Raw genomic sequence first — 24,989 nt, 5'->3', positions numbered from 1 at the left:
TCCGACTATGCGTAGAACCTCTGATTTGTCACATCTATCCGTCCTTAAAGGTATGTTGCAACAAATTAAGACATTTACCATACCTAGTAAGAGAGCGCAGGGTTGTGTATGTAACTGATGGGCAGATAAAAACAATCAAGCTAATTTGACATTGTGGCCACCAGTTAAATTACATGTAAACTGCATTGTGACACTTAAAAAAAATGAACATGGCTTTGTTGTCACTCCTATCGTATTTTAACCCTAGAATGAAACTGCTCTTTCTCATTCAGTGTGAGAGTGCATTACAGCACAATTTAGGTCAATTAAACATTTTTGACCCCAAATGACCCCATTTTGGCCTTGTAATGACTCCTTACATCAATTGAATATGGTTTTCTAAATTTAAAAAAAAAAAAAATCATTCACTATTATTCATCAATTTACACATAATTTGACACAAATAACTTCTAAGTCTGTTAGTGTATTTTGATCCCAAAGGAGCTCATTTGACCCCAAATGACCTTATTTTGACCCCTTATATCTTTTGAATACGGTCTTCTTAAGTAGAAATTGTTTCATTCAAATTTCTAAATCAAAATACATATAAATAGACACAACAAACATGAAAATTGATCGATCCTAACACTTTTAGTGTATTTTGCACTCAAATGAAAGTTCGTTGACCTTTTGACTTTTCCGGCCATAACTTCTTAACGGGAGGTCAGGGGTATATGATCATGTAAACTTTTTTGTTCAGTATGACGAGACAAACAATTTGACATGTCTTTTAACATAATCAGGGCATTTAAAAAAATTAACCCCCTATTGACCCCATTTTGACCTTATTTTGACCCCTACAAGAGTTGCCGTGGGTTAGGAGGGGACTACCCAAGCTAATTTTAATCATTGACCTCCAAACAACTCAAAAACACTTAAAAACCTTTGTCCCCGAAAAATATCAGCGGGGTCTACACACTTTGACTCTACTATCATCATGGGGTAGAATTGGAGAAAGAGAGGGGGAGAGAGAGAGAGAGAGAGAAAGAGAGGAAGATATGGACATGAAATATCAGATCAAAGAGAACTACATGTTCAAGAAAACAACAGAATAAAATAACAAACCAACAATGAAACGACATCTAGCATCTTTTCCAAATTTATTTTCTCTTGACTATAAGAATAAACTTTTTCATATCTCTTTTTTATTTCTTTAATCTTCCTGTCTTTTCAGAATGAAATCAGAATCCAATGCATGATAACTACGACTATAAAACATAATCATTACAAGGGAAGATTTACAGGTATCATGGCTTTGTATATAATTTCTGAATTTCCGGTTTCAAATAGTCACAAAAAAGTTGAAATCAATCAAAAACGTAAGAGGCAAGGTATATGAACATCTTGAATTCCTAGAACTGAATTCACATAATACATAAATACATTTTTTCAATATCATTTTATACAAGAGAAGCCCGCTCATATTATATCATCAAAAGTTATCTTTTTCTTTCAAAATCAATTACATATATAATCAAACAAAATATTCTGTCATATTTTCTTATCAATTAGCACTTTTTCAAGTACACATTATTCTGTAATAGCAATTTATATAATTTATTTTGTTTCATTATCTTTGCACAAAATTATTGATTTAGGTATTTTAAAAGTATTTCTGTAGATGACAATTCACCAATATTTACATAGAGTTCTGCATGTCCTTCCATAATTGTTTAATCCTCATGCAACAGCATTAATAAATCTTATACTTTCTCTGCAACTTCACATGTATATAAAGTATAAACCAATAAATATCATAGACAAATTTTGTAATGAAATAAATACATATATAGGGTGTACGGAATTCAAGTAAACAAATGCAAATAATATGCAACACAAATGCAACTGAATAATACATATATATAATGAGATGATACACAAGAGAGGTTATTACAAAACATCACTTCAAACAAAATGCAATTCCAGAAAAGAAAGAATTGCTTCTACATATTTGAAGAAAAAAAGAAGACTAACATTGTTTTCATTTTTTATATATATGAAACAGACATATAGGAATAGAATATTATATTTAGCGTTTTGTCACTAATGCCTGTAAATATAAAGATGATGTAGGGATATACGAGGACAATGCAGGCTTGTGACTGCTTGTGAAAAGCTAATTTGTGATATGATGGACAAGTCAGCATTACAAGAGACTATGGTGATACCGATCATAATTAATTAGCAGATACTGGATGAATAGAAAATTCAGGTCATGATTATTTTGCACCATCATCTGAAAATAATAATTCCTCACTGTATCGCTGACATACAGTCTACAAGTCAGCATTACAAGAGACTATGGTGATACCGATCATAATTAATTAGCAGATACTGGATGAATAGAAAATTCAGGTCATGATTATTTTGCACCATCATCTGAAAATAATAATTCCTCACTGTATTCCTCACACTCTATGTACCTGTATTTATATCGCAAAGACAATTAAATCTTAATCAAACAGTTTATTTCAATAATCAAACATTTCTTCTGGATAATAAACCAGTTTCTATCCTGTTTTGTCAGGCATTCTTTAGAAGTTGAATTGCGAATCTGTAGGATTGCACCTCTATAAATAAGACATTACTATTTTTGTCTTCTATTTTTTGTAATTTCAAGTCTGATTATGAGTTGACAACTGGAATGGTGCAGTGATAATGATAAATTTATATTCTTGTGTTTGAAAATTATCTTATAAAATTGATAACAGGGAGTGTCTGAATTTTGCAAACTCCAGAAAACACATAAAATTTGCCATACTGCAGTAATACAACATAAATGTTCCATAATTCTTTTAAATAAATGAAAAAGAATAGTGTAAAATTATTGAGTACTGGCAAATCTGCCAAGAACCTATCATTCCCACTAAAAAATAAAAAGTCAGATTTACATTATTGTACAGAGGATGCTACAGAAAGCTTGCACACTCCTATGACATTGTATAATATCGTCATAAATAATTATACAACTGATTTATGGATTTTACCGAGTAGGCCTGCAAAATCGATTCACCACCTTCATTTAAAACAGAGACAAGTGACAATTGGAAATGATTCATACGAAAGCAATATTATTAACAGCACAGTACAGATAGGAAGCGTACAGGAATGATAGAAATGTGTTCTGCCTTAAACAAAAAATGTGGCTTAATAATCGTTCAAAACATGTCACTATATTATGCTTGAGTGTATTTTTAAGAATATGGAATATGAAATCTCGTGACAAAAAGGAGAAAATGGAACATGACAGGTCTACTACAATGCTTAGTTTCACCCCCTTACAAAAAACTATGAATTGTTAAGACCTATTTTTTTGCTTTCAATCATTTTATAAAGTGAGAAACTACCAATATTTTGAGATCAAGGTAGATACTTCAAAAAGACATATCACTAGCTTTGCATCCTTAATAAAAGCAGTTTTATTATTTTTTATAGGAGAGCTTTTTTCCTCATTCAAATTAAATCAAAAGTTTTTTAGCAACAAACTGTGCATCTACCCATTTTAATGTATATTTTCATTGTGCAATCTTTAAACCCAAAGAAGTCAAGTGTTTAAATGTAAATGAATCACATTTCCCTCCTCTAATTGGCATTAATTATTCTCATTCTCCACTTCTATAATGTTAACTCTCTTGACTAGAGATTAATTAATGTTAAAGCTAGATCAAAAGTCACTCTTGGAAGACACATTTGAAATTCCATGCACACCACCGATACTAATCTAAAATTGGATTTCACAGTAGTTACTGGCTCCCATTAAATTTTGTGGATTTCATATGATCTACATGTTCATATAGCTAAACCAGGATATTAATCATTCAAAAGTTGTTAACTATTTCTATTTATCACAGCAAAAATATTTTAGTTCCACTGAGTTGAAATCAATAAACTTAAAAAAACCTCAATCATCTTACGATGGGAATTTATTTTAAAACATAAAACACAATAATTTTTTGGACTGGTTCATAATAATGACATATTCTATAGCAAGGTAGTTTGGAAATTCATTTGTTAAAGACACATAACTTAAATTTCAGATTGTTACAAAAGTACAAATAAATTACAAATATGAATGCACATTTATGTATACTCTTGTGTATCTTTGGAAATGTATCTCCTTTTTTGTGTGGGACAAGGGACAATTCAGAAATTGGTCTACTCTGCAATTCCTAAAAGACTAACAAAAAAGATTTATGGATGAGATAATTGACAATGTATCTGCACTCAATCTCCCCATGCAAAGAAAATGTACCCTTCCATGGATCATATATTGGTACACTGCAGATAACCACTTAGAATACCAATTTGTATTTTAATGGTGTTCTGTCAAAAAGACTTGTTATGCCACTACATTATGAAGCCCATTTTGGCTTAGCCTTTAATAACAGATCAATTGTTTTGCAGCTCAAGATTTACAACGCACAACAATAACATCTACATCCCTAATTTTCTGAAATGTAGTTGAAAAGGAAGGTTCGATTTGTGTGAAGGGAAGACAACTTGAATATTTTGTGTGGGTGTGTGTGCAATGCAGACGATGTGTAATTTCAAACCAACCCCTGTGATACTTGAACATATGTTATCACAAATGGAGATTGCAATTTTGTATTATACCTTTTAAGAATGCTGTTTACACTTGACCTCTATACCTGCAGGCTATAACACAATAATATTTATTAAACTGGGATACATACGCTAGCAGTTTAACAGCCCATCATTCTATAGAGTAGTATAAAAAGCCACATATGGATTTCATCTGTTTAAAGGATCCAAATAATGACCCCCAAACTTTGACCCTTGACCCGTCTACCATCACATCTTCTGAGAGAAGTCATACAGAAGAGCATATTATTATTAGACGATGTGAGAGGGTAAAGCAAAATAGATTTCCCTATACATGCATCTATGGATGCACCGATGACATTCGACCTTTCCCCTTTGACCCTTGAAATGACCTCTTCATCATCACAGGCACGTGTGTCATCTATTCAAGTAAATTTCAAAAGTACAATATAATGTCATGATACAAAATATGTGGAAACCTCACGGAATTCACTAATTCTGCAGTTTTTGAAGAGCTTTGATGATGGTTAACCTATGACCTAGCCTTTTGACCCCCAGCTCTGAAAGGTCGTCCTTGCTGAGAGAGGTCAAATGCTCCCCACTCTGAGGAAACCTCATGGAATTCACTGATTCTGCAGTTTTTGAAGCGCTTTGATGATGGTTAACCTATGACCTAGCCTCTTGACCCCCAGCTCCGAAAGGTCTTCCTTGCCGAGAGAGGTCAAATGCTCCCCGCTGATTGCATTGTCTGTGAAGCTCTCCTTGTACTCACCAAGGTTCAGCTCCTCAAGCCAATCGCTCACGTCTTCTACCGTCCATTCTGACACGCTCTTTATAGCTGTATGGAGGAAACCAAAGAAAAGAGGATATTAGAGGCAATCTCGGTCCAAGCCATCAAATGAAAATTCAAGGTCTGGAAAGTAATGCCTCAGTAGCTTTTGAGCACCTGTTCATCTGAAATTTTAAGATATTAACTTCATCTTGTTATTGTATTTAGCAAAAATTACCTGTTATGTGCCCAAAAAATGAGTTAACTAGATGTTTAATTTCATATTTATTTTTTTCAAACAAGTAGAAATGGTATTTAACACGCAGTTGCTAAAATGTTAAGTGGTATCTGTTCAGAACCAGAGGTATTCCTTTGCTATTCATTTAGTTAATGTACTGGGCCGAGCAATTGCAGTGCTTCTATCTAGAAACACAAGAACATAAAATTTCTTCCTGTTCAAGTCATTTTGAAAAATTCTTCTGCCTTGTTCTGTACACTGTAGAGAACAACCCAATTTCAAATACAGTTGTATTCCATGACTGAAATACTATCAGCTTACCTTGAGATGGGTTGTGATTATCGTTGCCATTGGTAACCCCATTGGTGATGTCGTTGTCGTTGATCAGACTCTTCTTAGACGGCTTCGTGGCAACAGGGGGCGCCGCCTTAATCCAATTATCATTGGTCTCTCCCGTCGACATCATCGTCAGCGTCGAAGATGACGACCCGGATGATGAAACATCCGACCTCAAGGTGTTGCTGTTGCTGTGCGACTCCTCTCCGATCGGTTCAAAACCATCGTTACTGCTCGGATCTGTTGACATCGTGCTGTAGCTCGACATCGTCGATACCGATGACACCGATGACACCATGCTGGCCGTGTCGAACGGTTGTTCACGGCGGAACTTGCCCTGGTCGCCGTCCTCTATGAAACTTGGTGGAGGAGGCAGTATATCAATGTCCAGTTGATGTGAGTTCTCTGGGGTCATATTCTCGGAGGTCAGGTTGGACGTGTCGTTCTCCAGGAAGGCAGGTGGAGGTGGAATTGGGGAGTTTAAAAAGGTTTCATCCTCCCTGACAGGGGAAAGTAACAGCGCTTTGGAATCGCGAGGTGAGAGCTTCTTCGATTTCTCGAAGCTCTGCTTCAAGTTTTTAACCGAGATGGGTGGAACGTCGCCATCCGAACTGTCCGTGGAGTCTTCATTCTTATTTCTTGGGGACACACGGATGACATTCTTATGCCGACTCTTTTCTTCCTTTATTGGTGGTCTGCTAGCAATCTTGTTCTGCATGGCACTAGCAGCTTCGGCGATTTGATTTCCGCTTGGTCTGGAATTATTTGCAGGACTGGTCTTCCGGGCATTTGAAGGCTTCACGGGTGGGAATCGACCCATCGGTGAGCTGGGCATGGACTCACTCGATGATTCCTCCTCGGAGCTTGGGCTCTGCGATTCCACGATGCTTCGCCTCTTAGCGATCGCATCCAAGAAGGCAGCCTGCCCCGTTTTAGGTCGCGCAGCTCTATCTTGCTGTTTATACTTGCGTATCGTATCCTCTATATTACCCGATTTATTATCGCTTACTGATTCAAGTCTTTGCTTTCGTTTTGCTATAGCTTCTTGCAGCGCAACCTGCGTTGACGAAGGACTCTCAACATTTTGATTTTGATTACGGTTCAAGTTCTGCCCTTCCCCTGTTGGTTGCGCATAATTTTGTTTAGCAGCCATGGCCATCTCAAAGGCAGAGGATTTCTGAGGTGTTGGTTCTTCGCTCTCTTTCTTCTTTTCCATTTTGGCTGCTGCTAGCGCAATGGCACTGGCAAAGGAACCTGTACTTGATGAATCATCACTTGAGTCATTTCCACTTGCAGACCTGTGAACCTCGATTTCGACAGCCATTGTAGAAGAGCTAGGTGATACACCATTCCCGATGGGCCGTCTCTGGAGGGTGTCACCGTCACCGGCACGTCTCAACATTGGTGAATTATTCACTGAGTTTGCAATAGAGATATCCATAAGGGACTGGGACCTCGTTGGAGGCATAGGACTTGGCTTCTTAGCAGTTCCTTGCAACGATTTTGGGCTCACATTCTTTAAGTCCATCGCTAGGGAGGGATTGGAAGCTGTACGCTCCGTTTTCAAATGCACAGCACTGTCCGTGACACTTGAAGCTGTCATGTACGAATTTGACGATGCGGGCGATGAATGCAATGACGAAACTGCTGAATCTGACCCGCCAGAGCTCCTGCGAGCTACTGAACTGTGGATCTCCTCCAGGCTCTGTTGACGTGGAGATTTAGAGTTCGACATTCTTGCAACTGTGTTAAATTTGGATGAGGGTAGAACAGGCACTGCTGGTTTTTGAACAAAGGCATCGTCTGGCATGGAATTCAGATTGGTCTCGCTTGATGAACTCCCCTGTCGCTGGAATATTCCTTTAAGTTGTTGCTGACTCACTTGCCTGATGGGACGCTTGCGTATCGATGCGGTTTTAGGCTCATCTTCTTGTATACTGGAACAACGAGAAGATGCAGGTGAAACATACTTTGGAGTTGTGCTTGCGCTGTCTATTGCTTTGTCCAGTTCATCTGCATGAAAGAAAAAGAACAAACAAAACCACAAGAATTAATTTCTACATGCATATTACTTCTGTACATATCCTACAAAATGTTTGCAACATTGTAGTGATTCTTCAAATAACTGTGTCATGTTATATGCAGAAAGTAGACACTGTACATCACAATGCTGTTAGCAAAATAAGTAACAGACACAGCAACTGTAAGCTTTTCCATGACTGTTTCATTGGTGGCAGGCAGATATAGACATGAGGAAAAAGAATGAGAACAGTTTGAAATTAATGTTCTGACTGGGGCAGGAGTTCCACAAGGAACTATTCTGGGACCTGTACTGTTCCCATGAATATATATATACATGAAATAACTGGTCAACACTCACCAACAGCAAATGAGAGCAGTTTTAAATTAATGTCCTGACTGGGATGGGAGTTCCACAAGGAAATATTCTAGGACCTGTACTGTTCTCATGAATATATATACATGAAATAACTGGTGAACACTCACCAACAGCATGTTGCTCTTGGCTTGAGATGGAGATAGACCTTGTTGTTGGTGTGCTGACAGGAATGCTTGGACCTGGGTATTAAAATAAAAACACACAGACATATTAAATCTCAAGAATACAAATGTTTGAAATAAAACCATTGTTCAAATAAAATTAGCCCATGCTTTAGTCACAAACCGTTTCCAGGTACATGTGTTCCTTCCAATACATGTTCTTAAACACACGGTGTTATGAAATGGCAATTTGAAGAACAAAATATAAAACAGTTGCAAAAGGTATATGGCTTTAAATTTAACTACTTGGAACTAATTTGAAGATTTTAAAAAGAATTAAAGCCCATCTATACTAGTTTACAGGAGGGATTAGACCACTCTTCAAGGTCACTGACAGGTGGTTTTCTCATCAAATCAGCTCTCAATTAACATAACAAAAAGAGGATCATGGGGGACCAATGGGCACCGCTTAGGCATTATTTGCTATATAGAGGGCGCAGGTAGCTATAAGTAGTACAGTGGGGCTTTACTGCTTGCGTGACTCACTGTTGGAATTCTGGTCTTGACTGGAGATGGCGATTGATTTGGTGGCTGGTGTGCTTATTGGAAGATGCGGACCTAGAAAGACAAGGGAAAAAAAAAACAGATGATGAGGATGAGGAGTTGGTTATACAGTCAAACCTGTCTATAGCAATCGCCCAAGGGAAACAGAAAAAGTGATCTTTGTAGACAGGTTCCTTTAGTACATGTTTCAATGAGATACCATTTTCAAGGAAAACCAAAAATGTGGTCTTTGTAGACAGGTGGTCACTAAAGCAGGTTTGACTGTATCGATAGACATGTAAGAGAGTATCTTAATGACTACACTATAGGGCAATCCTTAGGCATTGACTGTTAGGCTGTTATTCAAATTTTACCCCTTTGCCCATTGGCCACACAGGCAACAATAGGCATCGATTGAGGAATCTTTTGCTCTGTGCAACACAATGGCTTTGCAAAATTACACATTTCTGGTCTTGTTTAGCTCCTTGACAACCCTTAATAGCACCAGTAGTTCTTAATCTTGCATCAGAAACAGTTGAATAATCTTGAAGCATTTCAAAATAAGTAGACACATGGGTCCCATTGCATACAACTTACGATTGACGGTAAATTTGCTATCAATGGCAACTACCATGGTAACAGGGCTCAACAGCCAATCAAGGTTTCCATTGTAGTTACCATTGATCAAAAAGTTACCATCAATGGTAAATTTTGTGCAACAGGGCCATGGAGATTATTTTTGTGGCATATAAAGAATTAACATCAGGGTAGAACTCCCCCTTGATCTTCCTAGTCCTTGAGATAATCAGGGCCCTGTTTCACAAAACTTGATATCAATAACAAGTTACAAGCTACTGTTATAAGCTACTGAAATCATGGCACGTGATTGGCTGAGAGCAAATTTGCCATAGAAATTTTGCAATTGTTATAGATAAAAAGTTTTATGAAACGGGCCCCCAGGACGTACCGTTTCCTGATCGTCTGAGTGTGCCGCCCTCTTTGAGCCAGGAATACGCCTTGGAGTTGGGCACCGTGATGATCTTGATGACAATGGTATCTGGTGAGCTGACCACCAGGTTGACCACATACTGGTGAGGGGCTGACGATACATCTTCACCATTAATCTAGATGGGAGAGTGAGATGGAATGGGACAGAAAAAAAGACAACTGATTAAAATATTTACACTTTATTTCATGAGATTCTTTTTTTTTCTTGAGATACCGGTACATTCATGAAGGAAGAAAGAATACATTTAATGCAATTGACAAACAGAGGAGTATCTTAAGAGAAATGCAGAAATGAGAGAGATGTGATATGAAATTTAGATAGATTTTATGAAGCAGAGATTCCATGAGAGATGACATCATGAAATAAAGAGTCAAAGAAGCATAATAACAGTATATTACTGAACGTTATTCTAATTATAAATATTTTCAAACAAATGATTTTATTGCTATCTCCTTCTTTCTCATATTAAACTCTTCTTTACTTGTTTATCCTTTCCAACTTTCATACTCATTCATTTACTCTTTCTTCCTAGGCTCTCTCTTTCTACCCCCCCCCCTTCTGTCCCCTTTCCTTCTTCCTTCTTCCCTCCTCCCTCCCTATCTCCCTTCCCCTTCTCTCTCCCCACCCCCCTCTCTCTCTCTCTCTCTCTCTTTCCCCACATGTATCGCTCTTTTCCTCTTTCAATTTATTTTAACACCATCCTTTGTCCATCCCATCCCAACTACACACATTATGTTGGTTGATTGGTATATATGGCAAATCTCATTAAAGACCCTATCCGATGAATATACAACTTTAAAGTAATGAAAAGCTGAATGAATGTAGAATACAAATATTCAAGAAAAAACAATTTTTTTCCCTTTCACTATTGCACAAAAGCAATTTAAAACCTAATTTTCTGCTCCCCTCCAAATTAGAGGTCAATAGAGGTTAAAATTGTTGCAGTTTCGGTGACCACATATCAAGTGGATTAAATCAGCTAGCCTACAGATATAGATCAGGCGATGAGCCATGCTTAATTAATGCAAGTCACTGTGAATATGCGTAGTCCACATAAGATGATGTCATCAAGTCGATAGCTAGTTTTTAGGTTGACAACTTCCAATTGTCAAGGCTATAGATTTGGGGTTTTCAGAAAGCAGTTTATACTCCTCTGAAAGACACTAAAATAGCATATAAGCAATATTATCGTAATCTATGCTTTATAAGCTTTTCATTCATCCCATTGTTCACTTTTGACAGAGTCTTTAATCTGGGGTAGTAGTAACACCATTCCCTGTCTTTATCTTAAGCCGTCATTCAAACACTGGTTATTGACAGTCAGGATTTTAGTAACTTAATTATATAGTCTGTACAGGTGGTCAACTAACTGTACAGTGGTTGAAGTAATTTGAGCTCCATGACACAAGAATGGAGTAAATTAGGCAACTGAGTAAGTAAAAAAAAGAAAATTAAACAATGAGTCATTGGAAATGGTTGCTAGCAAAAACTATTTTGGAAAGAGTTAGAGAAAGAGAAAGAAAGGTAGACAGAGGGAGAGAGATGGGGGAATGGGAGGGGACAGAGAGTGGTGGGAGAAGGAGAAGATGTGGGAGAGGGAGGGTGATTGAAGGGGGAGGAATGAGACAGTGTGTTAGGGAATGAGAACAGAGAGAGAGAGAGAGAGAGAGAGATATGGGAGAGGGGACAGGGATAGAGAGGGAAAGACAAGGAGAGAGGAAAAATGACCTTGAAATATTTCAGTCACAATCTAAATTTATCCACAAAAAACACCATCGTTACAAACATTTCTTTCCAAGAACAGGAAGCCAGAAATGACAACGTCTGAAACCCAGCACAACTGTCCCGAGAGGGAATAAATGGGGTTTAAAATTGGAATGGTAATCGGACCAGGCTTTGCAGTCTACTTACACCACCCACACAGGAGCTACTTTTAGATTTGACGAAACAGCCACAACTTAATTTGATCTTTTGGGCTTCACAAGGGGGCTTGTTTAGGCATGGGAGTCTGGTTTTGTATAAATGTTAAAGATAAACTTGAGTTCTGGTCACACAATAAAAAGAAAAAGACTATGAAAGAAACTGTCTATAAGCAGTTTGGAAAGATTTATTATGTACTACACAGGAATCGGTGTTTACTGCGTAGTTTCATAACCAACAAATTGCCTAGATCTTCGTGAAAAAGCATATGCACTGCTCACAAAAATGAGTATATGGGACTACACAGTCTTATGCCATGACTGTTTGGTCCAAACACTGCTATGTTTGCCATATTATGAGAGCATCTGAAAAGCACTCCATTTTTAGGAGACATTTTTCATAATGACAAAAAATAGGAGTAGCCTAGCAAAGGATCAGACATCTTTACCAGAACCAAATTAAGAGGATTAATTTTTATTTAGGATCAATTTAAAGAGGATAAATTTTAGTTTTGAGCTACAAATTCATGTACGAATCCCACCCCTTTCCTTGATTAGTCATCATCATGTAGTGGTTTGTAGTTTAGTAATGACGTTGAAAGAGAGAGTGTGTTGTGGTTTTGAGCTAACAATAAACCAAACATTGTATTAATAACCCTCCACTCATGACGCTGCTGAGCATGAATCACATTAACATGACATTTTAAAGGGCAAGCAACTAAAGAGAAAGAAAAAAATGAAAAAGAATAAGCAATAATAAGCAAAAACAAGCAGGAAAAGAAAAATAAAAATAAAGAAGGAAAGAGCTTTTAAAAAGGACAAAACAAAAATAAAACTAAAAGCACTGGAAAGATAAAACAATGAGAGAGTAAGGAGATGAGAGTAAGGAGATGAGGGTAAGGAAGAAAAGTGACGGTTTGATGGGAAATGAAGAGAAAGGAAAAGAAAGCAAGAAAAGAAAAGAGTAAAATGAGAAGAAAAAAAAGAATAACAAACAGAACGGAAAAAAAAGACATAGGAAAAACAAAGGAAAAGGGGAATGCAAAAATGAAAAAACAACAACATTGAAAGGGAGAAGTGAGAGATGGAGAGAGTTCTGGGCACAGTTGCACAAAACGTACTATTGATGGTAACTTTGCCATCATTGGTTACTACCATGGAAACCTTGATTTTGATTGGCTGTTGAGCCCTGTTACCGTGGTAGTTGCTGTTGATTGCAAAGTTACCATCAATGGTAAGTTTTATGCAACAGGCCCAGGAGAAACGGGGAAAAAAGCGAAAGGAGAAACAAACCTGAAAGATTGACAGAAAGAGGAAAGAATAAAGAGAGTATATTTGGACCTCTTACCTCTAATATGAAGTCTCCCATCTTGAGCCCCGCCTTGTCTCCAGGACTACCCTTATCCACATGTTCCAGGTACTGGAGGGCGGGGAAGTCTTTGGTAGGGGTGAAGGATACTGCTCCGCCCTGAGGACCTGTTGAGGGAAAGGGGTGGTGGAGTGGGGAAGGGGTGGAAAAGGGGCGGGAGTGTGGATGGAGAACAAATGAATAATGAAATGAAACATTATTAGTGGACTGGTGGCATACATAAAATGATAATAAAACCTGATTCCTATGTATAGCGCTTGTTCGATTAACCGACCAAAGTGCTTACAATGCTATCATTACCCCGGTTACTGGACTCAATCACTATTCTGCACATTACACTGCATATTCTTCGCTCCCTGGGGAGCATTCCAGCCAGTTGCCCTTTCACGGGCGCACACATGCTAATCCAACCACAATGACGTTCATATCCTACTGGGTACCCATTTACGCATTAATGGTACCGGTATTACGTGTTCAGCCCACGAGTTTCAACTGCTCTGAAACCTCTTTATGAAGTCTGCTTGAGGGAGACATGAAAAGTGGTTCTTAACAGGCTGGTCCACAGCACACAGGAGAGGTACTTGAAAGGTATGTCAGGGAATTGCCAATATGCATTTTCATATGTCATAACCTAATATAACCACAACCTCAAACTCAAATACAGCTCTGTTTTCTCTCATTAATTTAGTTATTACTGTTTTTGCTTTCACAAAAACCCAACTTAAATATCAGGATGAACTTCCTCTTTTACTCTACATGTATGCTTTAAATAAGGTTATCTATTTCTGCCTATCATTAGATAACCCTTCATTACATTTATTACATTACATGGTTACCTTATCTGTATACCTACCATATTGATTTCAAAGGTTATTTTCAAATCGGATTTGTATTTTCTTTTTTTACATTACCTGCCCTGCATGGACCATTAATCAGGCCAAGTCCTGGTGGGCATTTCACAAAACTTGTCATCAGTGACAAATGACAGCTTTTGTTATAAGCTAGTGAAATCCTTGCTTCTGATTGGCTATCAGCAGATTTGTCACTGATTTTTGTAATTTGTCATTGAAAAAAGGCTTTGTGAAACGGGTCCCAGTGCTTTTCTTATTATGCTCTCCTTTTCTTTGTATGCCTTTATCACAATGTCTCTGTTCCTTTATTGCTGAAGTATCAATAAAGTGACATACCAACAATATATAGCTAGATAGACAATTTGACTAGGAAGCACAATTACTGTCTTCATTCCCCTCAGTATAATAAGGCCTCATGCTGATAAAGTAAGAAACCCTGAAACAATATACAACACATCCTCTTTACCCTTAAAATTCCCTGAAACCTGGTATTTTGGGTTGATAAGACAAATACGGAATATAGATTAAATAATTCCCCCGCTGAATCACTTCATCTTATATAGACACAAAGTTACTCAAATGGAAGCCAAGATGAAAACATATTACAAGGATGTGCAAACTGTAAAATAGGACTAGACAGACATTATTTCCATAATCCACCGAAAAACAATTATTACAGGAAGTCTAAAAACAGCAATCCATCATATTCCCATCTATTATTGAAAAAGACGTTGTGTTGTGGAAAAGGGAAGATCTTTTCATTGCATTTTTTTTAGGGGTTAAAGAATGCTTTTCTTGTATGAAAAATTTGATGTATTGAAAAGGATTCCTTTCATAGGAATGGCAATATCTTTTTGCTGAAGAGGTTCTGCTTGTAATATTGAAAATAACTCCACCAACTAGTCACAACAGGGGGATATTTCACAAAGACTAAGATCGGTTTGAAGTTGGACTTAAATATGGCAGGCCATTCATGCCACTGGTTGCTCTCACCATTATAATCTTTAGATAATATTTTTTCCTTCAATAATGAATTATCAAAATATAAATTCAGTAAATGTGTGACCATTATTTGTACGTCCCTTGACAGACTAACGCCAGTAAATGGTGAGAGCAAACAGTGGCATGAGCAGCCTGCCATAGTTAAGTCCAACTTAAAGTCAATCTTAGTCTTTGTGAAACACTCCCCTGGTTCATTTGGTTAAAGGAAGTATACTTACTTTTAGCTCCACGAAGGACAAAGCCAAAGCCCTTCTTCCCCCTCTGAACACAAGCGATTCTAGGATCGGAGTTCTGCTCTTGTTCAGCTCCATCAAACGAGGGCACACTACAATAAACAACAAAAATAGAAAATTATAACAATAAAAATAATGGCTTCTTATAAAGCGCACATTCTGTGACGCTCCTGGCGCTGCCCCGATTATTACCTTGGCTTTAGCAAGGCAGCCATTCATTACGATGCTCTAGCATTTCAAGGAATTAATTCCTGTCAGGTACCCATTTACATCATCTGGGTTGAGTGTGGCAAATGTAGATCAATGTCTTTCCAAAAGAATGGATACTTATTACATGAAATCTACGGGGACATTGTAAATAATATTTGTACAGGATAGTTTGTTGGTTTGATGCGGATCACTTCAATTTGAAAGGCTCTATTTTCAAAATACTGTCGTCGTCAGCGTTATTATGAACAGAAAAATCTGTCATATATATTACTGTAGGGATCCGTCAGTTAATAATAATGCTGATGATGCATACAAATGTGTTGTACTCTCCTACCCCAGGAGGGGAGCGCAAGAGTATGGATTACATTCTACTTTATTCAATTGTATTCTATTCTATGTGATGTTACAAGTACCCCATAACTCTACAGAATCCTTCATTCTTTCTATCTCTGAGTCAGCATTTATTTGGTAGTAGATTGTTATTTTATAATCCTGCAGGTATTACTATTGAGATGATCAATATGTGAAGAAATATAAAAAGGAAAATATCACAATAACATACAACTGTTTTAATTTCTTTAAAGGTAATACAAAGTTTTGGTATAGGGTCATGAATTGGGTTCAAATGAACATATTGGAAGCATATGCGATCCTACAATATTTAGTGATCATTGTCGCCGTTGAAATTGAGTCTATAGTTATGAAATTGTAAATAATAAACTCTTTATGTTGTATAGCTCCCTCTCAAGGTCAAGATATTAATTAAGCTATAAAACAATATTTCTTGACTAAAATCGATCAATTAGCGATTCCCATTTGGAAATTATGTATCACAACTACATCTTCTGAGATTTCCATGGTCGCAGCTACCACTGTACGGCCGAAGGCGCTATTTGAAATTTATCGAAATTTACCGGGAGCACCGGTGAATTGTTATATTCAATTTTTCTCGAAAGCAGAAGTGTTTTAGAGGCTAAAATTTCTAGTGCTTATAATACATCCACAGGGACATCCAAATATATCAACATTGTAAAGAATAACTATCCACCCAATTTCCAAAATTTCCCAAAACTTTGTAATACCTTTAATCTCAGCATGAGCTTGAAATGTCATATTGTTTTAACAGTATAATTTATCCCAACCATCTCTTCCGCTTTTCAGCAGATGGCCTATAGAACCTTTCAGAAGTAACACTATTGATTTCCACCTGCAAAGAATGTTGCGTGCACTCATACATCATCACAACCATGACAATGCCAAGAGCAAATCCACAGTAGCTAGTTTAGGTTTCACAATCATTAAGCTCTCCAAAGTTTATCATATCGGTACGGATGATAAAGTAAGAGGAAATGGAATTGTAATAATTGTCATTTTGTTGATTCAAAGATAAATCATTCAGGTAGTGTTTCAATAACTTGTAAAGAATCATGGACTGAGCCATTTGTCAACTTTTCAAATTTTGCAATATATACATTTTTATGAAATTAGAGTGCCTGGAAATCAAAAACGATGATTTTCGACTTGCTTGCTGGATGTGCATTATAAGATGAAAATTGTGAAATCCTCAAAATGAGGAAATAATTTTTTGTTCTCTCTTTTATTCTTGTGGAATTTTTTTCTGCCAGTTCATCTTTCATATCAATCTTGGATATTTATGGCGGAAATGCTTTTCCGTAATTTCTATAATTTAGGCCTGCCTTCAGTATACATGAGCACAAGAAGGTTGTACGACATTTGCTCTAGCAATGATTACTCTGCGTCAATTCCCTAAACTAACCAAATTCTTGAGTTTCAACCCTAGACCAAACACTATACCGGTACCTAACCCTTACCCTAACTCTAACCTAAAATAAATTTGAACCCGAACCCTAACCCTAAGCCTTCAAAAAGATAAAGCCTGGAGCAAATGCCAGATCGCTTCACAATGTGTCATGGCATTTCTACACTTGTGGAAAGTTAATTATGATATTAAATCTACTAAAATTTATTAATGAATCTCTAAGCTTTTTATGACCAACGTGGATTATGACTAATTCATCGCCCCTCTTAAGAATGCTAGCAACAAAAAGGTTGTTGGCCCTGTCTGTGCCGTTGCTATGGAGATTGACTAACAAGTTTCCCTGCAACATTCAAGCAGAGATGAACAGATAATAGGCAGTGACAAAGAGGCCAAGAGAAAGACAGAAAGCTAGACATTGTTGTTGACAGGTTGTTATTAGGGACTTTTAGATTTGCGTGGACTGATACGTGTGACGTCCATTCATGGCAGTGCATTAAAAGGACGTCGATCGTAGCAATCCACGTTGTCGTTGTGCAAATCTAAAAGTCCCTATTCTCTGTATCACTTCTTATTGGGGCTGGCTTCTCTAATATACACTGGAACCTTTGGATTTTAATAACTCTAATGCCCTTTTCCAGTTGGGGGAGAACCATTAGAGATATTAAAATCAATCGGATAAAAGCTTTTCTGTTAAGTTTAGTTTAGGGATGAAATGTGACAGTGGTAATACATCTTCTTGTACCGTTTACATCAAGAAAAAAGAAGACTTGTCAAGCAGCTCTCCAATGTACAAAACTGTATGTAATGGACATTGAAAGCAAATCAGAAATGAAAATTACTTGCTACATTGTACAAGCTTCGCTTTGTACATACATGTAGAAGCTCTGGCTACAAATTATTTCATTAATAAAAATAATTGTATTTCAGTAGTCAGAAAGTGAATTGCATGTATAATGTGTTGTTAGGTAGGGCAAGCCATAATGTTTGTCCTACCTAGCAACAACTAATGTATGCAATTTGCATTCTGACAGTTGAAATACAGGCATTCAACAAAGATTTGTGCATTAAATTTGATTACATTACGAAAATGGTCTATTAAAACTAATACCGTTCTGGCTCTCAATATAATAAAACGATGTGTGCTAAACATAGACTACCTGTTAACCCTCATACACTCATATATCTGGGTACTGTTTCATAAAACTTGTTATCAATAAACAACTTGCAATAAATGTTAGAAGCTACTGAACTCATTAAATTTGAGTGGATGAGTGCAATTCTGTCATAAAAGTTTTAGCATTTGCTACCGATATGAACTTTTATGAAACATTCCCTGATAAGAAAGATATAAAAAACAATGGAACAAACATACCTGTTTGAAATTGGAACATCTTCGGCTAGATTCAGCTTGCTGGAGCCTAGAGAATAAGTGGAAGAATATGTGGAAGAATATTTCGATAAGTTCATGGAACGTCGTTTCCTGAAGAACTTCTTCATTTTATCTGAAAGACGATGCAACACTCGGCACAAGAATTCAGTATCTGATCACACACATCAAAAGTTCGCACCACTCGTGTTTGTTCAAGTTTGTCAAGCGTTAACGACAATCAGAGTTGTATCTTTCAGCTATTATCATACAGCATACATTTATTCCATGATGATGAAAATCCAACTTTGTGAGAGATCGTTTCCTCTGGTACAGGACCATCCAAGTAATTTGCAGAAGCGTTACAGTTTTTGTAGAAGATAATCCTTGTATTTATTCCTCGCTTGGCTCACTGTTCCTTTCTTGAAGTGTACCTCACACATTCACATCAGCATGTCACTATGTTCCTCCTATATATCAAAATTTGGAAGATATTATTGCTGTATTCAAGTACAACTTCATCAAGTTGTAATTGAATATATCGATAGCAAGGTAGACTGAGGGAGAGAGGATGTCTGTTGAGAGCAAGAAGGGCATTGTGCAGAACTTAAGTCAATGCCATCCTGGCTCTCAGCAATATACCACAAAAGCCCAAAGGTCAGATTTGAGAGAGTTCACAAAGTACATCAGGGGCCCGTTCCTAGAAACCGTCATAAGTCTAACTTCTTGACTATCCCATTGAAACGTGTGTTATGAAATTAACACGCGTTTCAATGGGATAGGAACGGGCTCCTGGATGGCACAGGTTTATACATCAAACCAGAAGTCTCAAAGTTTTGAATCCAAAAGAAACCATGTGATTTGAGCCCTGAGTCATCAAATGCTTTTCAAAAGTACAAAAGTGGACAACTTATATGGAACGGTAGGCACAGAGAATGAGGCAGCCAAAGTCTGGACATTCCCTACATAACAGTGATTGTCTGAGGTTTAAAGCCAACAAAGCAACAGGATTAACAGTGACCAAGAAGAGCCAATTAGCAGACAAATCAATAGACACATTCTGGGGCATTATGGTTTCTACTAGTACTACAGCTTGCTTCACCTCATCTAAAGGCCTTCCCCTCATGCATGTCCAACATAGAACCAACAAAAGGAGGAATTCTGACTGAAAGAGTTAAATTGGTTGTCACATCCTACAAAGGAAAACTAAAGAACAAAGTACACTTGCAATTTCTTGTAGCCTACACACTTGCCTCAAAGGACATTATCAAGAAGCTATTATTCAGCCAATCCAAAGAGAGCTATGGCCTATGGTGAATAGCATTTTGCACTGTTCTTGCCAAGAAATGACCATAATAAGGACACAGCCAAGGTCCTTCAAAGACTTTGACCTAATCATGGACGATATGACAAAATGCACAATGCTTTCCCAGATCTAACCACACTCATTAACCCCCTGCATACAGGAATCCACTGTCTCCTGTAACTGCATATGGGATTAAAATAATTCAGTAGTCAATCGGTTAGGACTTAATTTGATTCAATTCAGTTCAAGTTTTAAGGTCAGAAAGGAAATGGGCTGGACATAGCTAGCAGGTGGCAATGGAGTGAACAGGTCTGAAGGACAATGAAGGACATCTTCAATAGACGGATGTGACAGTGTGAACAAGATAGAACAGATATGAATTTGCGTCAAATCGTAAATTATGCAAGGGGTGTGAATAGACAGTATTAAGGGATTAAGACAGAGGGAAGAGATTGAGGTATGAACACAGCAGAATAGTTATAGTGGAATGAAACTAGCTGACAGCACATAATGGGGAAAATCTAAGAGAAAATGGAAAATATAATGATAATAAAAAGAAGAAGTAAAGAAGAGGATAAGATGGGGGGGGAGAAGAAAAGAAGAGGCAAAGAATAAGTACACAAGAAGTAAATCAAGAAGTAAAGAAAAGGAGAAGAGAAAAAGAAGAAGTAAAGAATTGGAGAAGAGTGGGGGAAAAAGGAAAAGAAGAAAATAAGAGAAAAAGTAGAAGTAGCGAAGAGGAAGAGAAGAAATAAAAGAAGAGACGATGGAAAGAAGAGATAAAGAATGAAAAGGAAAGAAGAGGAAAAGAAGAGGAAAAGAAGAAATAAAGAAGAAAAGGAATGAAGAGGACAAGAGGATGAAGTGGAAAACAGGATGAAGTGGAAAACAGGAGGGAAGAAGCCTGTCTGCTTGCCAAACAGGTAGACCAGGCTAAACTTAAGTTATTTACACAAAAAGAAGATCTTGGAAATGAAGACACTGAACAACACTTGCGTTGTCTAGAAACAGAAACATGCCAAGTTTGCACAGTCTTCACTTTATCAGAAACTTGATCATAACCACCTAGCCACCTCATAAATCTTGGCTCCAACCACTGTTGAGTCATGCTTCGGGAATTCCACAAATATCTTACGTTTCTCTCACAAACAAGGACGCTACCTACGTCTTCCTAAAATGTTAATGAAATGCATTCCTAAATAATGCATTGTCTGACCAACTTTAAGCTCTGGCACCTTTTCTTAAAAAGGAAACTAATATACAAAGATGAATACAGTTTAACCTTTAATATAAGCCTCAGAAGCAACTTCATCCGACCACAATAGTGGTCGGAAAAAGGAGGACATTGATGAGACTGGTAAACTATCATCTTATCCCAAAGAGCATCGATACCATGATGAAGGCATGCTAGACTGGTTTTCAAAATGATCATGACCCCTCTCTTCAGCAAAGGGGGAAGTGGGAGAACAATAAATGACAAAAAGTAATGGGGGAGGGGTGCTTTTGGTTTGAAAAGGGGAACTGATCTCTGAAAAATGAACAAAAGCTCTCAAGTACTATGTGATCATTGTGATGACTGATAATTATGTAAACAGACATCACAGGTCGACAAAGTATTTTTTGCAAGGACGATGTGGAATTGCATACAAATATCTTGATGCTCTTAATACTCTTTTCAGCATCAAACTTTATTAGAGCATGAAAATGACATGATAAAGTACTTACTTTTCATGAATAAAACATTTAAGTAAAAAAAAAAAAACAGTTAAATTAGTAAATCATAAATATTTGTTGGGAATTGTGCATGTAGCTAAATACAGCAGACTAGTCATAATTTCATATTACTAAAAAGAGCATGAACAGATGCTAGAATTCCTCATTTGCATCGTAGGTCTATATGGCAAACAGAAAACCAATACACAAAGCATATAAACATGTAGGCTCAAGAACTTGGCAGACCTGACAATACAGATAAAAACACAAATTTGTCCTGGGAAAGTTGAAGACAGCAAAAGCTATGACAGTAGAAAAAAGTAGAAAACAGCAAAATTTTGGAAAGTAAATCAACTTTGAGCAAACCTCAAAAGTAAAACAAATACAACTGTTGAAATAATACCATCACTGTGTTCACTATAAGCACCTACGGTAATACGGTATCACCCACAGAAAAATATTCCAATTGAAAACAAAATAGTAACAATGATTGAGTAACAATTCAGCCTGTATATAAAGAACACTCAAGGGAGGCAAGACATGAAGTCTTTATAAGCAGGTGGTCTACATATATACAGTAGCCTTATTGGTTTCAAAGTGAAACAAGATCCAAAGGAAAGAAAAAATACACCATTGTCCGTTTAAAGATGATTAATAAAGAAACACCCTTTTTCAGCTCGTTCATCACAGGCACACACAATGAAAAATATGAATCATGAATCCAGATTCTCTGAGAAAACAAATTCAAATCCATTCATCCAGTAGTCCAATTCCAGTCACAAATTTATTTCAGAAATTAAGACAAATCCATCTAAATATCCGGAATAAATCAAAATCCAAAACGTGTTTCAAAATACAAACTTGTTTGGTATAAACACAGCTCAAGGCCACTATGAATTTTGGCCACAAAACTTCCTCCACTAGTAGTTCACAGAAGCTCTCAACTTTTGCTTTATATACCTACTCCAAAAATAAAGGGAGGCACGTGTGCGCAAGCGCGGGCATGACTGTTGGTTTCTGATGCCCTTTGTATTTAGGGGTAGTCGATGGTTATCACATCAACGTGATGAGCAGGGGCATAGCGAGTCCATGAATATGGAGGGGGTGAGGGGTTGTATAAATCACAATCACATGCAGGGAAAATGAGGGAGGGGGTTCATTTCATACTAAAGTGATTGCTTGCAATTGGAAGTAACATTTTACTAATGCTCTCTAGGATAAAAATCCTCACACATTTTTAGTGCATTAAATTCATTTCACGTTATTCTTTAATAGATACTGTAAGCGGAAATCACATTTATTTTCAATTTTATCCTAAACATATTTCATGTCTTTGCATCCATCTAATGAAATTATTAAAAATAGAATCAAAAATGTTAAAATGATGTTAAGTTTTTTAAACATTTTGTTTGCATGGAATACACATATGTTTACTCTTTCAATCAATTTAATGAACAGATGTGGATAGGATATACCCCCTTTTCAATGATAAAAAAAGGGATGGATCCCCCTTTCCTACCTTCCCCTCCCCCCCCCCCCCCCCCCATCAACCACCAAACAAACACTCAACCTCAGGTAATTGTATCTACCGGTATCATAATTGATTAGTAATGTTTCTAATTATCTACCCCCTCATTCAATGACTTTGGTTTCACAATGGGGAGGGGATTCCCCTGCCCCTACCCTCCCTTCCTCCACCTCTCTCTCTCTCTCTCTCTCTCTCTCTCTCTCAACCGTGAACACCCAAAGTAGGGGGGATCTTTCAGTATTGGTTAGGAGTGGTTCCCAGTGTGCGTCATTGTCCGATCAAAGTTCGCTACCATTTTATGACCAGCCAGTAATCAGTAAACTCCAGAATACAACAAACATCGTGTCAGAGAGCTTTTATTCCTCCTTTTTCTGGCAATTGTGCGTCATATTTACACTTTGCTTTGCATCTTAGAGACCAGAAACTGAATGATTAAGGTGATTCAATGATAGATTCAAAAAATGAAAGGAAGTCTTAAAAAAAAAAAAGTCCTCCCCCCCCCCCCCCCCCCCTTTGTAACAGGATGTCTGTGTATCGCATAATTTTTGTTTTCTTTGAATGAGGCTGTAATTGATAGATATATAGAACCATGGATATAGAAAAGAAATACTTTTGAGAGGAAATCCATTAAATTCATGTGTAACCTTGTCCTGTTTACTATTCATACCACTTCCTAAAATACAATCTGATATCATCGTTCCGTTCGTTCTACTGTTAAATAGATTATTTTCATGTTATTTCCTCAATATCGTCATTTCTCATTTCTGACATTTTAAACTCTGTTCTAAAATGTCAAGTACTGATAGTGACTGTAACTGTAATTTGCTTCAAATTGTTGGTTAAATATCCATTTTCTATTGCTTAATCTAACTGTTTCACACACTCTCTCTCTCTACCCCTCTCATCCTCCCCTATTTTTCTAACTGTCCAGTGTTGACATCAGCCTCTTTATTCTCTTTCTCCATATTGCTTCCTCTCTCTCCCCTCTCCTCTCCTCTCTCTCTCTCTCTCTCACCCTCCTCTCGCCATCTCTCTCTACCCCTCTTTCCCCCTCCCCCCTCTTCCTCTCGTTTTATGAATTCATAAATCACCCTCTTCCATTCAATTTATCTAATATTTAATACTCCATTTTTTTCCTTCAAAAAATGTGTTATTATATTTGTATCCCTCATTTCTTAAAACAAAAGGTTTAGTCTTTCTCAATAATTGTTGTTCATCGCAGAAATAGCATTATTATTTTCTTAAAGCGTATCTGCCATAGTTTACAGGAGGGATTAAACTGCCCTGCAAGGTCACTGGACAGGTGGTTATCTCATCAACTCAGCTCTCAGTTAACATAAGAAAAAGATGATTATGGGGGACGAATGGTCACCGATTAGGCATGGTTTGTTATATAGAGGGAGCAAGTAGCTACAAGTAGTGTAGTGGGCCTTTAAATCTTATTATTACAGCAAAAGTACGTTTTGTAGGTCTGCAAGGTATATTATTGTCTGTCTCTCCCCAGTATTAATCTGTGTCAAAACTACTTTTAAAGCTTATTTTCTGCAACATGTAACGTACCTCAAATCTTGATTGACCATGGAAATATACATATAGATATATATGAGATCCTTGTGCCAGTTGAGTTTTTCCAAAAGATTAGCTGTATAACATTAAAGGTAAAGACCAGTATTGGAAATGCCCCAATTTCAAAAAATGAAATGGAAGCTCTTTATT

The 24,989-nt window shown here is 37.1% G+C and overlaps 1 protein-coding gene across 5 annotated transcripts in view; it reads right to left on the bottom strand.

The window, feature by feature from the left end:
- Window positions 1-1,122: 1,122 nt before the first annotated feature.
- The window catches only part of LOC581773 (SH3 and multiple ankyrin repeat domains protein 3), a 97,905-nt gene continuing 74,038 nt past the window's right edge, over window positions 1,123-24,989 (bottom strand). For 4 of the 5 annotated variants that reach the window (XM_030988675.1, XM_030988677.1, XM_030988678.1 and 1 more), the window contains 8 exons: window positions 18,733-18,778; window positions 15,356-15,462; window positions 13,264-13,391; window positions 9,955-10,111; window positions 8,991-9,062; window positions 8,451-8,522; window positions 5,931-7,958; window positions 1,123-5,440 (listed from right to left, as the gene is read on the bottom strand). In XM_030988675.1, coding sequence (XP_030844535.1) covers window positions 5,226-5,440; window positions 5,931-7,958; window positions 8,451-8,522; window positions 8,991-9,062; window positions 9,955-10,111; window positions 13,264-13,391; window positions 15,356-15,462; window positions 18,733-18,778 — 2,825 coding nt within the window. In that variant the 3' untranslated portion in view covers window positions 1,123-5,225. The remainder of the gene's footprint in view (window positions 5,441-5,930; window positions 7,959-8,450; window positions 8,523-8,990; window positions 9,063-9,954; window positions 10,112-13,263; window positions 13,392-15,355; window positions 15,463-18,732; window positions 18,779-24,989) is intronic. The other variant, XM_030988676.1, reaches the window with a different exon arrangement.

This window comes from Strongylocentrotus purpuratus, unplaced genomic scaffold, assembly GCF_000002235.5.
Source record: "Strongylocentrotus purpuratus isolate Spur 01 unplaced genomic scaffold, Spur_5.0 spur5_scaffold_17, whole genome shotgun sequence".
Lineage (NCBI taxonomy): Eukaryota > Metazoa > Echinodermata > Echinoidea > Camarodonta > Strongylocentrotidae > Strongylocentrotus > Strongylocentrotus purpuratus.
The sequence above is the reverse complement of the archived record's forward strand: the minus strand, read 5'-3'. Positions and strand labels throughout refer to the sequence as shown.